Raw genomic sequence first — 20,945 nt, forward strand, 5'->3', positions numbered from 1 at the left:
GCTGCTCTAGGTTCAAATCAGAGTTAGGCAAAATCACATTCATGATTATGATTACAGTTATGATTGCGATTATAATCAAAAATGAAGGTGATTTTCTGATTACATGATTGTAATCATAATCACTGTAATCATAATCATGGAATCATACGAAATCACCGTAGTAGCCGTTATGATCCATGTTGCTTCTGATATTTGTAGTTGCTAACTGGTTTACAAAGATTTTAACTAATATTAAGCATGCGTCCTAGAGTTATGTAAATTCAAAACGGGCTTTAAAGTTTTGTACCGGCATAAGATAAATGCCTTTTGAAGACAACTGACTATTGAAACTGAAATAGTATAGTGACGCGATTTTGACTTTATTAGAAAGAAGGACTTCTTTGTATATGTGTATTCGTCAGAGGTCCGCTAATTTTTAATTTATATGCCCATGTATACTTATCGTGTGATAATCTTATGCAAAATTTGGTTGTGTGTAATTATTGAAAGCTCAATGTTAGTCACTTAGTCAAACACTAACCCAGACCTTTCGTTTAATACCCAACATGACTATATTTGGCGAAAAATATTTAAACCTTTTGCATGTATGGGGACCCCCTTAAATTCGACGCAAAAGGATGTAACTCACTGTATGCGTGAGGTTTGCAGTTCTCACCTTTCCACTAAATTAGGTGTCAATCGCTAGAGCAGTCTCCGACAAAAATGCGTGTGACGAACAGACAGACAGGCAGACGGGCAGATAGACAGACAGAACGACAGACACAGTAAACTGATTCTAATAAGGTTTTGTTTTACACAAACCCTTAAAAATGGCTTACTTATTATTACATGGCTTTAATTGTAATTGGAACCGACAATTACGGCTGTGGTTGCAATACAAAATCTATTTATGAACATTTCAATTCACCATTTCGGCTTTCTGTGACCACGATTGTAGATGTGTATCTGCTTACAAAGTATAAAATGCAAACAATCCCTTATGATGACTCGAAATGCGCATGAGGTCGATTGCTTTCAATTTGTCTGGAACAAGCGCAGACATTTGTCTAATAGTGTTTTTAACACGCGTATCCTGCCAATACAACACGCAATATTTTGTCGTGTTGGACTGTTCCGAGTGGGCGTTCGCCTCAAATGTACCAAATTAGATCATCCTAAAGATTTAAATAACATAGCAAAAGCAACCTCCAAAATAATGCTCCAAACCAATCCCAAAATTGAAAGTTTTTCATCTCTAGTAACTAACCCCCACAATAAATAACTCCCGTCAACTGAACACAAAATCGACCCACTAACTGCATTTATTGGAATTACTTTCACTTCCTTCTACTGTTGCGAATGATGAAATTGCAATCAGAATTGTAAGTTACAAGAAAATTATGCAAAACACTACCCACCCCCTTCCGCGTCCAGTAAAAACACCAAAACGTGATCAGTACCTATCCACCAATTTAACACCTTTTATGTGATTACATATTCTATTCCCTCTGGCGATCCCTTATGACTGATGAGGAATATGGTTTACTCTACACTATTCAAGAAATCATCAAAATCACCGAGCTTGGAAAGGCATCCCAAATAGCATTTCAGCAAACCCATTTCAGCTGAAAGTCATATAAATATTCACTTAATTTAATAACGAGAGAAGGCAATCGCATCTGAAAATGCAGGATTTCAATTGCATGATTATGATTACTTGATTAGATGATCACATGATTACAATTATAATCACGATAGCTTGATTATGATTACAATGATTTAATCATCAAATTCGTAATGATAATCACGGAATCATGATTACCATTTTGCCCAACTCTGGTTCAAATTACAGTCGTCATAGTTGCCTGCGTTCTTTCGCTGTGAGTTTATCATTTGCACGGCGTTAAGGGGGTCATCCCGTGTGAAGCCCGTTTTTTGGCTTTGTTTAGAAATTTTTTTGTGAAGAACTGGAGAAAATACGAATTTTTCACCAGAGATTTACTAATATCTTGAGCGTGCATAATAATTTTTCCAACCCGATCACAGAGTTCATTATTGAAATACAAAGCAATTTATACACCCATCTCCAAAAAAGGTGTTTTTCTGCTGCCATGCTAGAGGGCGCTGCGATCATCTTAGAGAAAAAAAGTAAACGGCATTTTAGCGTACAGACTTAACTATAGTCCACAAACTAGGATTATTAAAAAATATTAAAAACTAAATTTTTGGTGCCATGTTAAACTTTTTTTTTGAATTTTGGCGTTTTTTTACGGCTTCTTCAATGAATAAAAAAAAAACTACTGAATGAATCGCAATTATCCTAGTTTGCGGACCGTAGAAATATCTTCTGAATAACTCCTGTATTTCGTGGGATAAATTTTGGGCTATGGTGGCAGCCGATTTTCAACATGCAGTTTCGAGAAAAACGGATTTAAAAAGAGGAATACGATTTTTAGCCATAAAACCTTAACTGACCATTAAGTTGCTATACCTAGTACATAAACCTTAGGTTTCTTGAAGAAACACATGTACAGCCTTGGCTTCAATTCTTGTCCTTTTAGCGATTCCAAAGTCATTCGGACCGATAAATATGAGACCGATAAATATGAGAGGCGTTCGGCATAAATCTAGCATGTGACTTATCACGTGTTTAACACTATAATTTCCGAACGACTCCGAATATCAAAAAATCAGTTTTACCCATATATTCTACACTATATCTGGATACAATTGATGCAAAAAAAAATCGATTCAGCGAATCCGACACACTGGATGACCCCCTTAAGTATGACGATAGTGAAACTGAAACACAATCCGACTGTGAATGCGCTGTACTCCACAAAGGAGTGAACAGGAAACCCGGGGCTTTTCATTTGATACCCCATATGACTACATTCTATGAAAAAAAATCACACCCCCTTTACATGCATGGAATTCCCACTTAAACTAAATGTAAAACGATGTTACTCACTGCATGCCAAAGGATTCCCAGCTCCTGCCTTCCCATCGAATTTCGTTTCTAAGGCATTTCCGGTGACATACAGACAGACAATAAACTAATTTTAAGAAGGTTTTGTTTCTCCCAAAACCCCAAGAAGGAGTCGTTAATGCTGCGTCGAATAGAATTGATAACCAAATTAAAAATATTGAAATTTTGATTACAATGTGCGTGCACACTTGCATTACACAACGAATTTACTGTGCTCTACATTTTTCAACAGATAACAGCTTTGGAATTCTTATCGGTTTTGTTTGCCGACACTACAGTGACTGTTTGATAGCAATGGATTTGTTAATTCTTCAAGTTCAAGATACTAATTTGAAAAGTGTTATTACCTTCAAGTACATTGGACATGCTCTAGGTTTTCGAGGTGCATTTTCCAAGTGTGCGGTTCCATAAAATCGGAGTACTATACCTTTCCTCCCAGCAAATGTATCTAAAAGTTCAAATCACATTTCCAATTACGAGCAGCATGGAGACCATTTCCCACAGTGGTGAACCATAATTAAAGGTAAAAGTGGGTGAGTGGCAATCTCCATAAATGCCTGATTTCCAAATTAAGAACCAAACATGATGCAATTGGAATTTCCAGCCGAGACAACTGCAGCAGTTAAATTGATTTATGTATATGCCACCATTTATAGCATGTTTTGTAATTGTTTCAAATTTCATTCCACTTCAAAATATGATTAACTAAACAAAGGTTGAGCTGAACCGATAGGCAATTCAGCTTTATTTCTTCGACAGTTGCCTTATATAAACCAAATTTCAGGTGGAGGGTTCTATTAAAAATTTCTGTGTAGCTTTAAGTTGTAGTGAAGTCCAGGTGAAATTATGAGATTATATTTCAGTATCGCCTTTCTCATAAGGTTGGTCGCGTCCGCAAATTATACGGATTACCCGCAAAAGTTCTTCCTGGAAACTCTCTTCCTAAACGAAATCCAACAAGGAGGCGTGGCGGATGGGATAAAATTTCATTGTTATACAGTGTAATATCGTAACTTGTAGCACGTTCGACACATCTCTCATACCTATTTATGCACGGAGTCTAATTGATAGTGAACACAATTTTTGTTTTCATTTCGTTGCTTCTTTTTCATTAGCTTAGCAACATAGAAGTTAGTGGTATTAGAGCAAATCTCAACAAGAAACGAAAATATCTGCCGTCCCACTATTTCCTCGATATTTAGATATATAAAACTCAAAACCTTATATACTTATTATACACAAATATGGATATAAACTTTCAATCTTTACCCGGAATTTACAGAATACTTTCACAAGATAAAAACTAATTGGTGGTAATTTCCTGCTAAGATATAAAATTGTTCATCCAAGTGCTAGTGCAGATACCGGACGTAATATTTTTTCTCTATATAACATTAAACTGAGTAGTTTGATATGCTGATATGCTAAATATACATATATATGTATATATTGCAGGCTACATACAAATGGGATGGTTCTGCATATAAATATACTTACATCAGAAACAAACAAAACTTTTCATACTGTCTAGCTTGCGGTTTCCCTACTTGTTTAATAGTGTAGGTTGGACCACCATCTTGTTATAGCCGTCACATTTTATTTTTTTCAATTGAAGGACATGCCAGTGCGCGGTCATAGAGGCTGACGTTTGAGTGCCGCTTTTTCATAGCTTTCTTGGAGTGTATGATCCATGTAGGAGACGTAACGTGTAATTGGTCGAAAGAGGGATTTGCAAAAACGCAGCTTGGTTTGGTGCTAAAAAGAAGATGTTAGATGCTATACAATACACCGCACAATTTGTGTTGTGTGTTTTTGAAGTGGGGTCTGAGCACTCAGACGTTAGTGGTCCATCGTACTCGATTCCCCCGTCTAACGGAATATCCTGGATTTGTTTATGTATCATAGGATTTCCGTTAGTGGATGTGATGCTATCCGCTGCAGTTGGAGCACATCAGCACCAAAAATCTGATGTCTGATGCGACCGTAAGCGGAGCACTCACATAGAAAATGTTCCGTGGATTCCGCTTCCTCATTACAGGATAGACACGTATCATCATGGATAATTCCTATTCTGAACATAGTGAATTATGACCAGTCAGAATGCCCACAATACTTCTACAAGCCCTCCTGCTTTTCGACAGGATAAACTTTGCAATGTGTTTGTTTGGTTCTAACAGGAAGAGTTTGGTCTGTCTAGTAGCATTAAGACTTCGCCACCTGTCATATTGGAAGCTTGTTCTCAGTTTTCGATAGCAGCCGCAGCCAATGCTACCGACACTCCAATTGCTGGTTCTGATCCGAGCATGGAGAAAGTTGAAGTCTCTTTTGCTAACGCATCCCAGATTTCATTTCCCTCTACACCACAATGACCAAGTACCCTTTAGGATCGCATACACTTCAGTCTGAAAGACCGTTGTGTATTGTCCAAAAGGAAAGGCCCACTTTTCGTTTCTATTCGCGAGGTAGACTCCTGCTCCAAAACCATTTTCTGTCTGTGAGCCATCGGTGTAGAAGACGTGAATATATCCTGGCACGCATTCTTCTGATTCATCTCAGTTTTCTCTCCGTTTGAAGATAACATCATATCTTCTACCAAACAGATGTATGGGAATCTGAAAATCGGAAGACATCGCGAAAACTATGATAGATTCAGTTCTCCCAATGAATCTTCCAATGCTTTATGCCCCCCACGTCTATTGTTTTCCCATAGATCTAATCGAATTAGTCTATGAGCCGCTCTCTTTGCAGTGCTCTGAATAAACAAATCCAACGGCTGCAAGTGGAGTAATGCATTCAGAACTGCGCCAGATGTGGTGCTCATGGCATCGGTGATACCTAGACACACAGTTGTTTGCAGTGTGGCTAGTTTACAACGAAAACTCTTCTGTTTCACCTTAGCCCACCACACTTCGGATGCATAAGCGCACATCATGAGGCCTAACTCCCCATGTTGAGGCAAAGGTCTGCCTACACAACCCATAAGCTGTGAGAGCTTGTTTCATCTTTACCTCTACATGTTTGTTCCAAAGAAGCTTCTTGTCTAGAATAACTCACAGACATTTCACTTCTTTGGAGAGTTGAAGGGGTGTACCCTTCATCTCTGGAAAGCAAAGCCCATTCAGTTTCCTCGTTTTTGGAAATAATACCATTGTAGTTTTATTTGTATTTACTCAAAGTCCATGCCACGTTGTATATTTCTACACACGATTTCGAGATCTCGACCAACAGCCACTACATCCACGTCATCCGCATAAGCTTGAACGTGTATTGGCAGATTTTACAATTCGCACAGTAGTGAGTTGATCAGCATACTCCACAGATGTGGCGATAGCACACCTCCTTAAGGGCAACCTTTCGTCGCTTCCGTTGTTAAGTAGCGATCAACACCCACTTCAGCACACAACAATTTCTGCGTTAGCATAGCGTAGATCCACTTTATTAGAGTTTCATCAACACCATGCTCTCCGGCGACATCGCAGAACTTTGGGAAGGCCGCACAGTCAAAAGCCCCTTCAATGTCCACGAACACCCCTATCGCGTACTTACCCTTCAGAGTTGCATCCTCTATCTTCGAAACCAAGAAATGATGAGCAGACTCACAGGACTTTCCACGTTGGTAAGCATGTTGGTTTTCATTTAGGGTGTGCGACTTTAGCGCCTTCTCGTGAATGTGACGCTCAACCAGTCTCTCCAGACATTTCAGCGAAAATGATGTTAGGCTGATTTTGTATTAGAATAGTCATCTTTCCCAGGCTTTGGTATGAAGACTACCTCAGAAACCGCCAGTTCTCTTCTTCCCACTTCTGAGACCTGTTCTCCCAGGTGGTGTACTTCCAAGAGAGTCTGTATAGACTCAACTCTAGAGTTCGTGAAAGTACCATTCGGTTTTCTAAAAGAGTCCAACTTGGCCGACTCATCTAATTAAGGACTCTGCAGAACCTGGAAGTCTCTCTTTCACCTTCCAGTTCCTCACAGTACGCTCTAAAAGAGTCTCGTTTCGAACGTTTTACGAGCCTCTTCAAAGCACTCTAAGAATGTGCGATTCGGAGTTTTCAATTGATCTTCTATCGCCAAAGGAGCCCTTAGTCGTCTAGGGAGCTCAACTTTGTTGCCAAGAAGTTCATTGAACTTTGTCCAATCGGTTTTCCTGTATTACAGGCTGTTCGTCTGTAATAATTAGGTTAAATTCTAAGTAAAGGTGATCTGGAAGTGAGGCTTCATCTAGTATTCCCCAGTTTCTAATCAACTCTAACAAGTTTGAAGTGCAGATTGTTAGGTCAATTACTTCACTTCTTCTTGGCCCCACGAACGTAGGGGCGCACCCCACATTCGCGGTCATCAGAAGTGATAAAATCAAACAGCTTCTTTCCTCTAGGATTGCATTTGCTACTGCCCCAATAAATATGCTGAGCATTCGCATCACAACCTATTAAAAGTTAAAGGCGACTTGATTCTGCGTACACTACCCCCTATCGCTTAGTTCTTGCATCGGCGGAGGACACAAAGAATCATAGGGTAAATAAGCAGATGCAACTATAACGTTTCTCCTCTTACCATTAACCTGGTATTGTAAGTTGACCGCAATAAGGTCCTGTGAACAGAATTGTCTCAGCATGGTTGCCTCTAACAATTTTGACATCATAATGCATATAATGCCTAGAAATTTGCCAACTTTGACACCAGTAGCTAGGAAGAAGCTTTGGCATGCTGCAGGTTGATTTGACTAACTCTTATGTTTGTAGCCATAAGTGCAGTCGAATATGAAAACCGGCGCTAACTGAAAAGTCTGCTGCGTTCAATGTGGATCTCACCGGGGTTACCAGCTTGTCCTCATCTTCCACCGAAAGTTCCGCTCCGTCCAATTTCTCTGGATATCGCCACACTTGGTGGTATAGCAACGTCCATGTCCTCATTCGCAAGAAACTTCACCTTCTTTCGCAGTGCCTTCCGTTGTCGTCGGCTAGAAGCCTTCCCAGGTTCACGGAGTCCGGGCTGCATGGATCTTTTTTCACATACCGGCATTAGACCAGTTGCGTCCACATTACCAGCAACAGCCGCAAGCTCCCCCACCACGACAAGGTGGTTTTCGAGGGGGAGACCGCGTAACTTACTAATAGCGAGCTCATGATGGAGATTGAATTCATTTAACCTAACTCGCAATTATTTGGTCGATTTGATCGTTTGAGCTTCAAGCTGCTAGCTCCTTTGTTGATGAATTTAGATACAAAGCATCTAGATTTTCTTCGAAAAGTGCAGACTTGCGTTTTGCCTCGTCAAGTTTGACACCCCAGCTGTAGCAGTATTTGCAAAGTTCTACCAAATATTAATGAAATAACAAATGCTAATAATAACTTCGTCAATTTCTTTGTCCGACAAGTTACCGGTGGCTTTCGTGCTTTTTCCATGTCAGTGGCGCGAAAGATTTTTCGTGGTCTCTTTTGCAGCTGGTAAGATGAAGACAGTGTATGTTCAACTGCAAAGTAGTTAAACATACCTGGTAGCATCTTACATGATTTTTTCTGAAAGCTTTCTCTGGTTTCACTGTAATGCATGAAGTATTCACTGATGGATGGACCCTAAAGTGATATCATCTCAAAGCGTCATATTACATAATTGCGATCGAAACATCACAATATCATATCAAGTCACATTATGATACCACCAAACATTGCCGCATCACCAAAGTGATGATGATATTCTTGTGATAGCTAATTTGATATCACATTACAAAACTTTAACAAAGATCATCGCTCTTCATAGTACAACCTGCTGTGGTAATTGTGGAGTGAAGAGCTGATGCCAAGTATCACTTGCGAATCTGCTAGCGTTCTGAGTCTCTCACGCCAATGCGACAATCCAATTAGATCAGAGCCTTGAAGTGTGTCAGAGCACTTCCATCAAGAACGTAACGATACACTACAGAATTACAATACCCTGTAAGAGGCAATGTGTTCAGTATTGCGCTCGCCCGTGTTATAACCATGATTTGATCCAGGTACTCATTCATAGCTTAGTCTACTTATCGTATCCGCCGTCAAGTGACAATACAAATCCCACTGACACCAGTGACAATTGAACCGCCTTCTGTGTGACAACCTAGTGCTCTAACCACTGAGCTATTTGTACACTCTTTTGTCTCGATCAACTTAAGGTTGCCTCCGGCCAGGCTTGCTTTAATAAATTATTGTTTGGTAAAGTTATCATTTGTAATAAACGTCGGCGGTTGATTGATATATATGTATGGTGTTGGGCTGTGTGTGTGTATTTGAGGTAGGGAAGAGGCAAAACCTCTAAGCACTCAAATCCTACCCGATTACCTCGTTTAACGAAATATCCCCGATTCGTTTATATACAACAGGATTTCATTTAGTGAATATGATGCTACCTGTTGCAGTTGGAGCTCACATTCCGAAAACTGAATTCAGTTCTCCCAATAACTCTTTCAATGCTCTGTGCTTCCCACTATAGATTTAAACTAATTAGATTATGCACTTCTTTCCTTTGGGTGCTCTAAATAAACAAATCCCAGAGCTGCAAATTAAGTAATGCATTCAGAGTTGCGCCGAATGTCGTGCTAATACCCAGACAAAGGTCACAGTCAACAGCGAAAATTCATTTATTTTATCTTAACGTACCACACTACGGATCCATAATCGATCATCGGCCTTATGATAGCAATATATGTCCATATACCTGAGGTTTAAGTGCGCATGTCGAGGCTAAAGTCCGCGTATACAGCCCGTAAGTTGTGAGAGCTCGTTTGATCTACACTTTTACATGTTTTTTTCCAAGGAATCTCCTTAGTTAAAATAACTTACAGATATTTCACTTCTTCGAAGAGTTAAAGGATTGTACTCCTTATCTTCGAAAGGTCGAAGGCAGTTCCTTCCCTTTTGTAAATAATTCCATTCTGTATTTATTTGGATTTACTGAAAGTCCATGTCTGAAGTACCCACTGTCAATTAAATTCATGGCGCGTTGTGTATTTCTACACGCTGCTCAGAGATTTCAACCAACAGAACAAAAGTGGCGATAGCACACCTTCTTAAGGGCATCCTTTCGTTCCTTCCGTTGTTAGGTAGCGATCAACACCTGCTTTAGCACACAGTGACCTTTATATGTCGCATATTCGCCTTTCAGAGTTGCGTCCTCTATCTTCGAAGCCAAAGCGCAGGCTCAAATGACTTTCCATGCTAGTAAGCATGTTGGTTTTCATTTAATGGGTGCGACCTTAACGCCTTCTCGAGATTGTGACGCTTAACCTGTCTTTCCAGATATTTCAACGAAAATGATGTTAAGCTGATTTGTCTGCAGTTCCTTGGATTTGAATTGTCATTTTTCCCAAGCTAAGGTATGAAAGTTACCTCAATTTTTTGCCAAGAGGAAGGCACGTAGCTCAAGACCAAGCCATCCTTGACAAATATTTCCTAGAAGTTCCTCTAGGTGTTCATTGGTATTGCTGGATAGATGCTATCTATGCCGAATATTTTGAAGTGTTCAAAGGATAGTATAGGAGCCTTTTCGTTGGTAACAACTGCTCTCGCAACGTTCCAATTTTCCTTGCAACACCTTCGTGTTGAAAGCTTTGCCGAAACCGTCAGTTCTCTCCCCCTCACTTCTTTTACCCGCTCTCCCGGGTGGTGTATTTCTAAAAAGTCAGTATAGACTCAACTCTGGAGTTTGTGAAAGCTCTATCCGGTTTCTGAAGGTTTAATTTAGCGGATATCCGTTTTCAGCTCTCTACACTGCCTTGTAGTCTCTCTTTGCCTTTGCCGTTCCTCATAGTATAATCTAAAGATGTCTCGCTTGGAACATTTTACGAGCCTGCTATATTCACACTGTGAGTTCCCAAGCAAGCTGCGGATCCATCACAGAATCGTTTTTCCGTTTTTGTCTCATGAAAGTGATAAGACTCTTCAAAGCACTCTAAAAGTGTGCGATTTAGAGTTGACGTCGTCACCGAAGATGAGATATTTCATAGATTGAATGATTACGCAAGACTTTCAAGTCATGGCTCAGTTGCTCAGCCTCCATATAATATAGATGGAAACTATTAAAATCCGTCGGGGTGATTTTAAATGAGATGAGAAGGTTCTCGGTGACAACTTCCTAAATTAATATTTTTTCTGATTAAAAGGGCTGTGCCAGCGTTGCAGTCAATTCAGGCCGTGGTATTTCTCATGAAGCTGATATTATCCCAGCTATTTAAATGAGTCCCCGAAATGCAGTACAAATTTGCATTCAAAGAATCAACCAATACTCGGACACTGGCACTTTGGTCCTATGAGAACAGCATCAGAGTTGACTGCAACGACATTTAACTCCATATAACTGGAAAACTTGATAGCAGTGAACTGCCGCCGTTCCTTGCGGAGATCTCGAATGATAGGAGGCCGAGAGGTTTATTGGCCATTGTATTTTTTAATAATACTTCAAGGACTTTCTCTTTAATGATCTTCAAAAACGGTGGGAAGTTTAGATTATATTCAATCATTACCAGAATTTTCACCTTTTTAAAGTTTTGTTGAAAATAACACAAAATCGGTTCACTGTCCCTCTGTTTATCTGTTCGTCTGTCTGTTTGTCAAATGTAATTTTCTCAGAAAAGAATTCACACGAAGTCGGTAGGAAAGCTGAAACTGTGAACCCCTGCCATTGCGATTAATTGCTCGAGGTCGATCTTAAGTGAAACTCCACTAAAGGAGGGTGCACAGTTTTTTTACCGACTATTAACATATGGGTTATCAAATGGAAGGTATGGTTCAGTATTTTTTCAAGTATGTATTAGAGTGGAAGTTGGATACAAGTGGAGGAGTGAGGAGAGTCGAAAAGTGTCAGTTACTTTAAGAACCCATTCTTCGAAACTACCCACTCGAAAAATCTGAAAAAAAAATTACGGCGGTTCATGCATATGGTATCTAGGTCTCAAAATTTTCCCCTCTGCTCAAAGTTAGTGATAGTACATTATTATATTTTGAAAATTTACTGCGGAGCCCTCTTAATTTCATCCTAGATTCAAATAATTTTGCAACAATATGTTTATAAAACGAAGCATCATGGAAAGCTTGGAAGAAATCCTAATATTGTTAACAGAGCTATAGCAGGTCAAAGTTGCCTCTTTTGCATCAAACTGTGTGAAGTAGGAAATCAAATGTCAATACCATATTGAGCGGAATATCAGGTACATTCAAAATAGAAAAATATTCTTGGATAAGAAGTTAATAAAATCGTTCATATCTGAAGCGTCAAGATTCCGATTTTCGATTTGCTTTTAGTTTCAAGTTGAGTAGAATTACAAAGGAAAGGCTCTCTTGTTAGTAATAGAACAAAATCACGTTGCTGAGTACCATCTACAAGATATTCTCCGCTATATTGCTAGACCGGATAACCCCATATGCCCAGAACATCATTGGCCCATACCAAAGAGGCTTCACTCGAGGCAAATCAGCGACAGATCAGATTTTCTCAGTGCGGCAAGCGATGGAAAAACTGTTGGAATATGGACACCAGTTGCACCATCGACTTTAAAGCCGTTTATGATAGCATAGCCAGTGTAAAGCTGTACACGGCCATGACAGAATTGGGTACCTTGACGGAATTGATAAGACTGACTAGGCTGACGCCGACCAATGTGCGAGGCCAGCTAAAAGCAGCAGGATCACTCTCAAGACCATTCGACATCAACAACGTTCTACGACAAGGAGATGCCCTATCAAGTGTCCTTTTTAACTTGGCCCTGGAGAAAGTGATCCGTGATGCTGAGGTAAATGCAGCCTATGCTGACGATACCGACACCATGGGAAGAACGACCCGAGACGTACAAAGAGGCGGCGCGAGATCCTGGGCTGCACTTCAACGAAGGCAAGGCAAAATATATGGTGGCAATGTCAGCACCGAAAATCAACCAGCCAACAACATCAAACCGCACTGGTCAAATGGGAAGAATAAAGATAGGAAACCACAGCTTTGAGACCGTTGATAATTTCTCCTATCTAGGGTCGAAAATCACAACCGATAACAGCTATGATGATGAAATCCGCGCACGGATGTTGTCAGCAAACAAAGCCTATTTCAGCTTACAAAAACTATTCCGCTCGAAACGTCTCACCATAGGGTCAAAGCTCTTACTGTACAAGACAATAATCTTTCCAGTCCTCATGTATTCCTCGAAGCTTTGGGTTCTTTGCAAGAAGAATTGCGATCTCTTGCCCGCGATCGAGAGAAGAATACCCCCGAAGAATTTTTGGCCCCCTACATGAAGATGGACGATTCCGTAGCCTACATAACGACGAAATCTATGATTGATAGAATCCGGTTCAATAGGTTACGGTGGGCGGGTCACTTAATCCGTATGGATGAGGATGATCCAGCCCGGAAAGTTTATAAGGGCAATATCTATGATAGAAAAAGATGACGAGGCAGACCCTGCCTAAGATGGAGCGATGGCCATAGGTCAGGACGCCAGAGAGCTTTCAGGGATATCGAATTGGTGGACCTTGGCGCAAAACCGGGATATCTGGAGTTCCTTATTAAGGCGGGTCTAGACCGGTTGCTGCACCGTTGATGATGATGAATAGAACAAAATGGCGAAACTGATCACGACGAGTCGACCCTACTTTTGAACGGGGCAAAAGCTAAAGAAAAAAGAAGGTATGGTTTGCTTGCTAGCAAAAAGTTTGTTTTTTATTTCTTCTCGTGGTAAAACAAAATTGAGAGGTCATGGTCAGGACACCAATTTTACCGATTTCCTTGTCTATTTCAATCACAAGCTTTATGTAGACGCTGTCGGTAGCTGCTGTTTTGAAACCTTTAGCTCAGATGAAGGCTTTTGTCCGTACGAAGAAGGTATCGCTATCTCAAATTTGCGTCGTAAGGTTTTCAGTAAATCCGCCAATTCGTCGACCGACATAATCAGCTCCACTATATCCAGCTTAATCAGTTTTATTGTATCTGGAGTAATAGAAAAGTAAGTGAAAAGTGTACACTAAGTTACTCCAACGATTTTAGTGATCATGTCCCCAGTATGAGTGGAGGATTTTTCCCAAATTCGGTTCCGTAAGAAGCAAATAACTTCCTGTAGAAGAAAGCTTGTGTATAAAACGGAAACTTATTTTTTTCTAAAAACTGTTTTCTCCAAATACAGTCAGAATTCCTTGAGAAGTAGCTTTTGATATCAGTTGCGAAATAGAGAAGAAAGGGATTAAATAGTATAGATTCAAAGTAAGACAATATCACGGCACATTGTAATTATGTCCTTATGTAGGTCTCAAAAATATCCCACTGACGCACTGACCAGTGGTCGGGTCAAATGAATTTATTAATAGTAATACTGGATGACGCACCAGTCGAAGTTGGGGTTAAGACTGCAATAAACTTTTCTCATCCATTGTATAAACTGTATTTTATATTAGAATATAAAGCCAGTCAGCCCCAAAATTTTTTGAAAAATTAGCAATGATTCTTTTCTAAGCATCATGATCACTCTCAGTTAAGAGCCTTGAGTTGGTAACAAAGTGCAAAATGTGAACATTCTTCTTCTTTAGCCAGTTCAGAAGCAGGGTTCGCTTTTTGATAAGATCTTGAGCTTTCTGAGGAAATCCTGGGTTTTCTACTTTTGGGAAGATCTTGAGCTTTCTGAGGAAATCCTGAGTTTTCTATACCGACGCGAACAGATTTCCATTAATCAGCCTATAGTTATATTTTCTTTTATTAAGAACACATTTTATTTCATTAAAACATTTTGCTTTTATTATTTTTAATTAACTTAAACTGTAACTACAAAACTAAATTTAAAGAATCACAAGAGTTCTTCATTCCTCAAATTCCGACTTCCTCCTTCAAGCAACTGACATTAAAACTCAATTAATTTTTTTTCGAAAAACATCATTTTTATAAAATATGAGATGCACACTGACCCAGGAGTTGATGTCCTTATTCATGGAAGGCCGGAAGTATTTCTCGGTGGCTAACCGATTTGACATCCTGATGCCTGGATGCGCTATGTCGTAAACTGCGTGGAACACTTCCTTGCGGAAGGTGGCCGGAATGTATGGCCGGGGTCACTTTTCTGAGTATTCGCAGCAGAGAGAGGTTTGAGCCGAAGATGGATAACTCCCGAAATTTATATTTGGGGTTGGATTTAAGGCTCTGAAGTACTGCGTCATCTTCCTGCGTCTTGGCGATAGCCGCGAAGTCGAGTGAGGTGGGGATGTTAACCTCGAAGATACGTGACAAAGTGTCAGTAACTATGTTGTCCTTGCTGGACACGTGCTGGATGTCTAATGTAAGCTGGCTCAGGCATATGTGAGAGGCTTATGGTCCGTGAACGGCCTGCCTTTAAGGGAGAAGCGGAAGTACTTAATACTCAAATACGCGGCAAGCAGTTCGCGATCGTAAGTAATGTAGTTCCGTTGAGCGGGGTTTAATTATCTGGAGATGAAGCTCAACGGTTGCCAGATTTGATTCACCTTTTGGTGAAGAGCAGCACCTACTGTCATCTCAGAGGCATCAACAAAAACGGCTAGGGGTGCATAATGTCGAGGAAATGCCAAAAGTGTTGCTGTTGGGATTTATCGAACGTGCAGACAGCCTCTCCAGACCACACAATCTCTCGTGTGTCCGTTGTTTTGAGGCCGTGTATGCTTTCAAAACAGACTGGTGTTGGGCGGCCTTGGGCAGGAAATCACGATAGAAGTTAGCATGCACAAGAACCTCCGCAAATCCTTCACGATTTTCGAACGCATGAAGCTTGAGATCGCTTCCATCTTGTCTGGGTAGGGCTGTATTCCGTCAGGGGAATTGAAGTGGCCGAGGAATCTCACTTGTGTCTGGAGCAACTTGCATTTCTCAACATTTAGGACTAAACCGGCCTCAAGGAAACGTTGAAAAATGCACTCGAGTTGGGCTAAGTGCTCAGACCCTGAGGAAGAAGCGACCAAACCATCATCCAAATTGACGAAACAGAAATCGAGGTTTCGCAGGATCGAGTGAATGAACCTTCGAAAGGTTTGCGCCGCATTGCACAACCCGAAAGTCATCCGTGTGAACTCGAAGAGTCCAAAGGGTGTCTTCGGAATGTCTTCTTGAGCTACAAGGATTTGGTGATAGGCCTTGGTTAAATCCAAGGTCGAAAAGATGCGGTAGTTTGCGAGATGATGCGCAAAGTCGTGGATGAGTGGAATTGGATATTGGTCTGGAACAGTCTGCGCGTTTAGCCTTCTGTAATCTCCATAGGAGCGCCATTCGGCGTTTGGCTTAGGGACCATATAGAGTGGCGAAGAACAACAGCTGTCGGAAGGTCTGCATAAGTTGTTCAAACTCTCTCTCTCTCTCTCACATTGTGCTTCACTGGTTTAGAGAGACTACACTTGATAGTAATCTGGTTGAACTTTTGGAGAAGTGCCTGAACACGAGAGTCGGTAATGTCTTCTAAAAGTACGGAAAGATTGTTACTTGGATGAGATGCCATTTGGTCCGACGAATTAAGGTTGGCCGTGGGATCTATAAGAGACTTGATTTGCAAGTCTACCAGCAACCCATAGTGACGCAGGAAGTCTGCGCCTAGTATGGGGAAGCTGAATGAATGAATCGTCACGAAAACTCCTACGCAAGCCAAGACTCACCTCCACTTGTCTATACCCGTATGTGTTAATTCGGAAGGAATTTGCTGCCGCTAGTTTTAACGATTGAGGAAATAGTCGATGGTTCCGGAGTACGGGAAGAACCGAAACCTCTGCACCGGTATCTATGAGATAACTGCGCCTGCTGAGAGGGTTATAACTTGTTAGGCGACGTGGCGCTGCGGGGGCAGCGGGAGTGTCGGTAGCGATGTAGAAAACATTGCGGTCACGTCCGCAGCCAGTAGTGTAACAAACAACAATTCGACTAATAATAATAGTAATAATTTAAGCATTAGCAACAGTACTAGCAGTAGTCAAATTCAACAAAAACAATCTTGCGATAAACCACCTGGTGAGTAGTGAAGCTGGACCACAAACGCCTCAGCAACAATTACAAGAGTTGCAACTCTATCATTCCCATAGTAACCCAGACCTGACTATCATTTACTATGAAGATACCCGATAAACTAACGGAACATGTTTTAAAAATCTATAAATCCTATCAAATATGTAAATATCTGCTCATCAACAAGGAGACTACAGCTCATGAAGTGGTCATGCTTGCCCTTCAAGAGTTCGGAATTCACAAAACCAGCTCTAACTTCTCACTATGCGAGGGGAAGATGGCATGATTAAGCAGCGTCGACTACCGGATCAGCTTCAAAATATTGCCGAACGTATTGGTCTTTGTTCGCGATACTATCTCAAAACAAATGGGATAACTGAGACTCTTGTACCTGATGATTTAACCCCGGAATTAATTCGGGAGGCAGCTGTATATTTTCTACAGTTGAATGCCAGTGAGGTGGCTATCCAGTTGACTTTCCAGGATTTAGCTATATTCTGACAAATTGAATCGACTGAATATGTAGATGATCTGTTTAATTTTCGAATGCTGATCTGAATGAATTTCGAATGCTGTTAACCCCGCTGTGCCACACGCTCGTCTTAATCGTCTGCGGCATTTTGTTCTGTCAAAAGCCTAACCTGGATGGACCACTTAATCTCAATGCGTGTTTGATTGAGGTCGGTCGTCACAAATTTTAATTTACTATTCGCTCTGTGAATGTGCTTGGATAAGTTCCTCGAGACGAACTTTGTTATGGGATGCGAGGGAAGTATAAAACAGTGCATAGGGTGCTGGACTTTGCATGTTCTCTTTAACAGTGTCTATTACAAGAGAAAAGAGAAAGTGCATTGGCAAGAGGTCACTTCCTTACCGAACGAAGGCAAAACAAAGTATATGGTGGTAACGTCAGCACCAAAACCAACCAACCAACAACATCAAACCGCACTGGTCACACGGGAAGAATAAAGATAGGACAATACAACTTTGAGACCGTTGATAGTTTCTCCTATCTACCTACCTAATCCTAATCCGGTTCAATAGGTTACGGTGGGCGGGTCACTTAGTCCGTATGGATGAGGATGATCCAGCCCGGAAAGTCTATAAGGGCAATATCTAAGTTATCTTTTCCTTCCGTGGGTATGGTAATAAAATAACGCACGTTCGATTTATAAACTTTATTTGTTCTCTATATTCACAACAAGAATGCCTACTGCTTAAGACTTACATCTATTTATAAAATGTGCAATTACTGTAATTATAAAAGTGCCAAATGTGCAAATATAAATAAAACCTAGTTACCGAGTTCAATGTGCATCGATTGATGAACTGAAATTTGCCTACCTATGGGAAGCGTGTGCATATAGATCACGTTGTGTCTATTCGCATGATTAAGAGTGTGGTAACTCCTCCCTCCTCAAAAATCTGTGTCCCACAGATTAGAACTGCAACCTTATAGGATCCGGATGGGAGTAGGGTAGGTTTGTTTCTAATCTCAGGGAGGTATTTCTACGTCGTAAGAAAAGGAATAAGACAAGGCGGCTAATGATAAGGTTACGATAGCAATTACAGTGTCAGAAGCAATTGACACAATGTTGTTGGATGTTAGATTTTCAAGCCTTTTAATGTTATCCAAATGAAGTTTGTGCATCAACTTTTACATCATTTTCGGTTAAATTGCTAGTTAAAGTTGAGGGTAAAAGATGGAAGCTTCTGATTTCTCTGCTGGTGTACTTTACGTCGTCCACCTGTACTGTATCATTTTGGAAATTAATTAGAAAGGTGCCATTGAGAACCCTTGTTGTATTATCATAGTTTAATTTACCTACAAAATTTGTTAGATATAGCGTGTTTTCATTAATGAGTTCGACTACGGGACTATTGTGGAACTGGTAGTCACAGATCGCATTGGTTCCCTGCAATATTTGGTAAAGGCATTCAGTAGATGTTAGTTCTCGCAACTGATTCTTATTGCAAATAGTTATGCCTTGAATTTCGGAGCATCGCTCGCTTACGCCGTACTTTTCCTTGTGGTTCAAAAATAGACTAGAATAGTTGATGTAAATCATCTTACCATCCTTACCATCCAGTTGGACGGATCAAGAGGTGATTGAAATCGGTGCCACCATAGGCTCGCGTATTCAATAGCTTGAATATCATTGCTGTACGGGAGCGTCTCAACCTGTGCGAGGATTTCCTTTACTTCAACCCTGTCCAGAAGTTTCGAATTGACTATACCCCTCTTAGCGAGCTGGTTGGCCAGAACAATCTCCTCTATTTCCTCCTTTAAAATCGTCATTTTATTAAATAACGTTTGCTCATACTTATCGTTATTTAGGGTAGCAAGGTCGGCAACGATTCTATTGTAGTTATCAAAAGGTTCTGTAGATACTCTGCTAATATACCTATTGATTCTGTACTGCTTGTTGTTGTTGTCTATAATATTATTCTGACTCTTGACAATGCTATCCCAATCAGTGGCATCCGGACTTCCCGCAAACCATTTCCAGGCAGAACCTAACCAATTTATTGATCGACTAGACCTACGTACTTCCATGTATCTTAGTTGGTCAATTAGCCTCTCTATTTCGGAGATGCGACGATTAAGTTGAGGTACTAAAATACTTGTTCTATTGACTCGGTATTTCACTGTTAATTTTATACTACTAATAACTTCGTCGTAATGGCTAATATTAATCGCATGAATAATTTTAAAGCTTCCTGTTAAGATTCTCCCGACTCCCTGTTTCATGGTCATAAGTGGTCCATTGTGCTCGTAAACATCCACAGAAGCCCGTACATTCCAAAAGGTGAGTCTGAAATGGAAGGGATATTTTTTAGATGAGTCTTGTGAACCTCCCTACCCTCGGTTGTGGTGATAGTGACAAGGTTGTCCTGTGCAGCAGTTTTCTTCTAATACAAGGGTTTGCTTTTTGCTTTAATTTGCTTATCAACCTCGAAGACTACATCTCCAGGCTTGTAGGATTTTGGTTTAGTTCTTTTAGAATTGTGTTTACTAATCTGATTCTTTTGTCTTCGCATGATTTCGCATTTAACATCTTGATTTAGTTTGGTTTTAAAATCAAGTAACTTCTGATAATTTATGCGCTGTGATCTAGCGAAAAATATGTCAACCGGTTTCTTCCCTGTAACGGAGTGAAAGGAATTATTGTATCTGTCTACGGTAACGTTTATTGCCTCGTTAAGAGAAAGGTCAGGGTATTCCTGTCGGATGCATCGCAAAAGTTCAAGAATAGTGAAATGCAGGCGTTCAGCCGTACCGTTAACCTCACTTTTTTGAGGTGGTGTCAAGTATATGGTTACTCCTAATGCTTCAAGGTAGTTTAAGATTGTTGGACTAACGAAACTTGGTTCGTTGTCTGAAACCAGTACTTCAGAAACGCTGAAATAGTGAAGCACCTTGATTAGCTTGTCGCGTAGATGAAGGACGGACTTATTCTTTAAGTGAAAAAACTTTGCGAACTTGCTAAACTTGTCCACGCAGGTAAGGTATTTTTCCTCCGAAATTTCAAAAATGTCCATATGCAAGATTTGTGTCGGATATTCTGGAACAGGTGTTTCCAATTCCGGCAATTCCGGCTTGGCTGGGTGCCGGTCATACTTGTTCCTATTACAATTGTCACAGGTTGCCACATAATTTTTAATTTCCTTCGTCATTTTCGGGAAGTAATATCGCTCTAATATCTGCTCTTTATTTTCTTTATGATTCCTATGAACCTGCCGATGTTCCTATTGTATAATTTCGACCTTGTTTTCTTCATTAGCAATATCCTGCAACATTCTTTGGGTGATGCGAATTTTGAATTTTGAAAAACTTTCCTTAAAAACTTCCTGAAGTAACTGCAAATATACCTCGGGAATTTTAATGCCATTAACGACATTAGGGTTTAACCTTTCCTTGAGTACCCTAGTTAAGCTGTCTTTATTTATTTCGCTTAACTGAATAAAATGTCTTTTGTACGCTGGGTGTGGTTCCTCGTAAGTACTCATC

At 40.4% G+C, this 20,945-nt stretch overlaps 2 protein-coding genes across 2 annotated transcripts in view; both read left to right on the plus strand.

The window, feature by feature from the left end:
• Positions 1–20,945, plus strand: part of LOC119657375 (carbonic anhydrase-related protein 10) — a 402,093-nt gene that overhangs the window by 209,886 nt on the left and 171,262 nt on the right. The gene's annotated exons all lie outside the window — the stretch shown is intronic.
• The window catches only part of LOC119657374 (pancreatic lipase-related protein 2), a 28,879-nt gene continuing 11,693 nt past the window's right edge, over positions 3,760–20,945 (plus strand). The window contains exon 1 of the mRNA XM_038064259.1: positions 3,760–3,969. Coding sequence (XP_037920187.1) covers positions 3,815–3,969 — 155 coding nt within the window. The 5' untranslated portion in view covers positions 3,760–3,814. The remainder of the gene's footprint in view (positions 3,970–20,945) is intronic.

This window comes from Hermetia illucens, chromosome 5 (genome assembly GCF_905115235.1).
Source record: "Hermetia illucens chromosome 5, iHerIll2.2.curated.20191125, whole genome shotgun sequence".
NCBI classification, from domain to species: Eukaryota; Metazoa; Arthropoda; class Insecta; order Diptera; family Stratiomyidae; genus Hermetia; species Hermetia illucens.